General features: G+C 38.9%; 1 protein-coding gene across 1 annotated transcript; it reads right to left on the bottom strand.

Annotated features, from left to right (window-relative positions):
* Nucleotides 1-641: 641 nt before the first annotated feature.
* Nucleotides 642-1,853, bottom strand: LOC120186214 (ethylene-responsive transcription factor CRF6-like). Its single transcript, XM_039190206.1, has one exon. The coding sequence runs from the start codon at nt 1,630-1,632 to the stop codon at nt 856-858; it is 777 nt and encodes a 258-aa protein (XP_039046137.1). The 5' UTR covers nt 1,633-1,853; the 3' UTR covers nt 642-855.
* Between the last annotated feature and the right edge of the window lie 647 nt (nt 1,854-2,500).

Raw genomic sequence — 2,500 nt, 5'->3', positions numbered from 1 at the left:
TTTTTCAAAGGATTTCAAAATTAACCTTTGTCAAGTGGATGGAATAGGGTCCTTTAAACGAGAGTCCGATGGGGGCATCTCGCAGCCTTGTCTCAACCCCAGAAATGTGCTTGTCAAAACACTTGCATACAGTTTGAAGCCAAGTGAAAAAATAGTTCACCAAAGCAATGAAATGCCTCTTAAGGCAATTCTATCTAAATAATACACTTTCCCTTTTTTTATATTAAAATAGTAATTAAAAATCGCCGCAGCTTAATATGGAATAATAACAGAAGGTGAAATTAGAGTAAAGAAATTTAGTTGCATGATTTCTATGGACATAAAGCGGTAAAATTTAGTGTAGTGGCTTGCTTTAAGATGTTTGACGTAAGGAACAAGTGGCATGGAAATGGAATGCCATGCTTAAAAAGAAAGGCTCAAATGAGTTTATGGCTAACAAGTGTCCATGGTGGCGAACCGTTGAACATGGGAACCCAACTTTAGCTTAACTTGTCAGCCTTTCGAGTCCCCCGCCAATGAAGATTTAACAAGTAAAAACCAAAAATAAATAAAATATCTCACCCCACCCCCATCAAATACCCAGACAAGAAAAAACATCTTAAAGCAAAGGATTTCAATAACCAAAATAAATCAAGAGAATTTACATTTTACTTGGCATTTCTTTACATACTGTAGTAGCAGCAGCAGCAGCAGCAGCAGCAGAGAAACACACTAGAAGAGACGAGAAAAACTGGAAAATGTATCCAAAATTCCACTCGGAATTTACCATCAAAATCACATAAAATTACGGACGGTAAAAGTATTTAGCAGCCACTTCAGTCCCGGGAACTGTTTCCGGGAAAAACTAGTCTGATCTTAATAGTAATTATCGACATCCCAAGAACAAGAGCCGAAATCGACATCTAATTTAACAGAAATATCGGCATAATCCTCCTGTCCCAATTTATTGTCTTCTGGTAACCTCATTTCATCGAAAAATATTGGTGCAGGGATATCAGAATCAAAGCGATCATATAAAACCCCTGGATCTGTTGAAAAATAGTCATCTGACAGTTGGCTCCATCCAGTTTCTGTTCTCTCTAAAGACTCATCTCTCGACTCGGATTCTGTTTGAAGTTCAGCTTCTTCATTGGATTGGAATCTGAGAACAGAAATAGGTGAACAGAGAGACTGTGATTCTTGGCCGGAATCATACTCGGAAATCATTTCAAGATCAAAGTTTGTAAGAGCCCCAGGACCTTTGAATCGAATCGCTGCCCTGTCATAGGCCAAGGCAGCTTGTTCAGCAGTGTCAAAAGTCCCGAGCCAGACCCTGCTCCGACTCGTTGGGTCTCTGATCTCAGCCGCCCATCTTCCCCAAGGCCTTTGTCGGACACCGCGGTACTTCACACCGCTAGATAAACATTGCCGTTGTTGTCGTTGTGGCTGCTGCTTCTTTGATCTGATATTTTTTTGCTCCTTCGATTGCTTGGTGGAACTGAATGATGAACAGTATTGGAACCTGATTTCACTCACATGCCTTTTCACTTTCTTTCGTCTACCATTTTCGCTTTCGTTGCTGGAAGAATCCGTGGCGTCGCCGTCGGTGACGTAAATCCGAACAACTTTAGGGGCTTTGGGTTTGGACTCCATGGCAAACCGCTTCCTCGATGGCTTCAGTAGCTTGTTAGTATCGTTCACAAACACTCTGGATTCAATTCAAGTATTTAACATGAAAGATGGGATTTTGAATCTGTAAAAGAAAAACTGAAACTTTTTTGTAGAACGAAATTAAAGGGCGAGATACTAGAAGATGAACAGGGGAGTTCAGTTGCAAGGAAGAGTCAAACTACCAAGAATCACTGTTTTATAGGAGTATCAAGAGTAAAAACTCCCTTAATTAGTTTATTATTTCTCTCTCTTTCTTTAATTTTTTTTAAAAAAATCGATTGTTAAAATGTGTTCAAAATTATATAATCATTAAGATAACTAATGGTTTAAAGGAATGAGCGATGGTTACAAAACCGGGACTCTCTGCATATCTTTATGAGTGACACGTGTCATAAACTCCCCTCTAAAACGAGTTCGGTCTTCCGATGCTGCTTGGTCCCCAAGGAACAAAAGCCTCACACGCTCTAGTAGCCAGTGTGTACTACTCGCTTCGAATGCATTGGATACTTGCCCCAACAAATGATGTTTGATTGGCTGCTCGAGTATAACAGTTTTAACTCTTAAGATGCGTGTTTCTCAATTAGTGCTTCACTGTATGCAGTATTTATATTTGTATATTATAAATATAATCTAATTTCATGTTTTATGGTATGCGTGTCAGCTTAATTCTCCAATTATGTAATGTATGGCTTTAAGTTTTATTTATCTGTTTGGGGTTTAGGAAGTTTTTGTTTTGAGATCCTTTTTGAGGTTAACTTGAGATCCTCATTGAACTCCCAGCAGATTTGGTGAACCTTGTATCGCTCGAAGCCTTTATTTATGCGTTACTTTGGAAAATTTTCACATCTAA

This window comes from Hibiscus syriacus, unplaced genomic scaffold (assembly GCF_006381635.1).
Source record: "Hibiscus syriacus cultivar Baekdansim isolate YM2019G1 unplaced genomic scaffold, ASM638163v2 tig00113337_pilon, whole genome shotgun sequence".
Lineage (NCBI taxonomy): Eukaryota > Viridiplantae > Streptophyta > Magnoliopsida > Malvales > Malvaceae > Hibiscus > Hibiscus syriacus.
This window is presented reverse-complemented; position numbering and strand designations above follow the sequence as displayed.

Bases quoted from the DNA above. Each gene is read 5' to 3' on its own strand.
- LOC120186214 (XM_039190206.1), bottom strand. From the start codon at position 1,632: ATGGAGTCCAAACCCAAAGCCCCTAAAGTTGTTCGGATTTACGTCACC.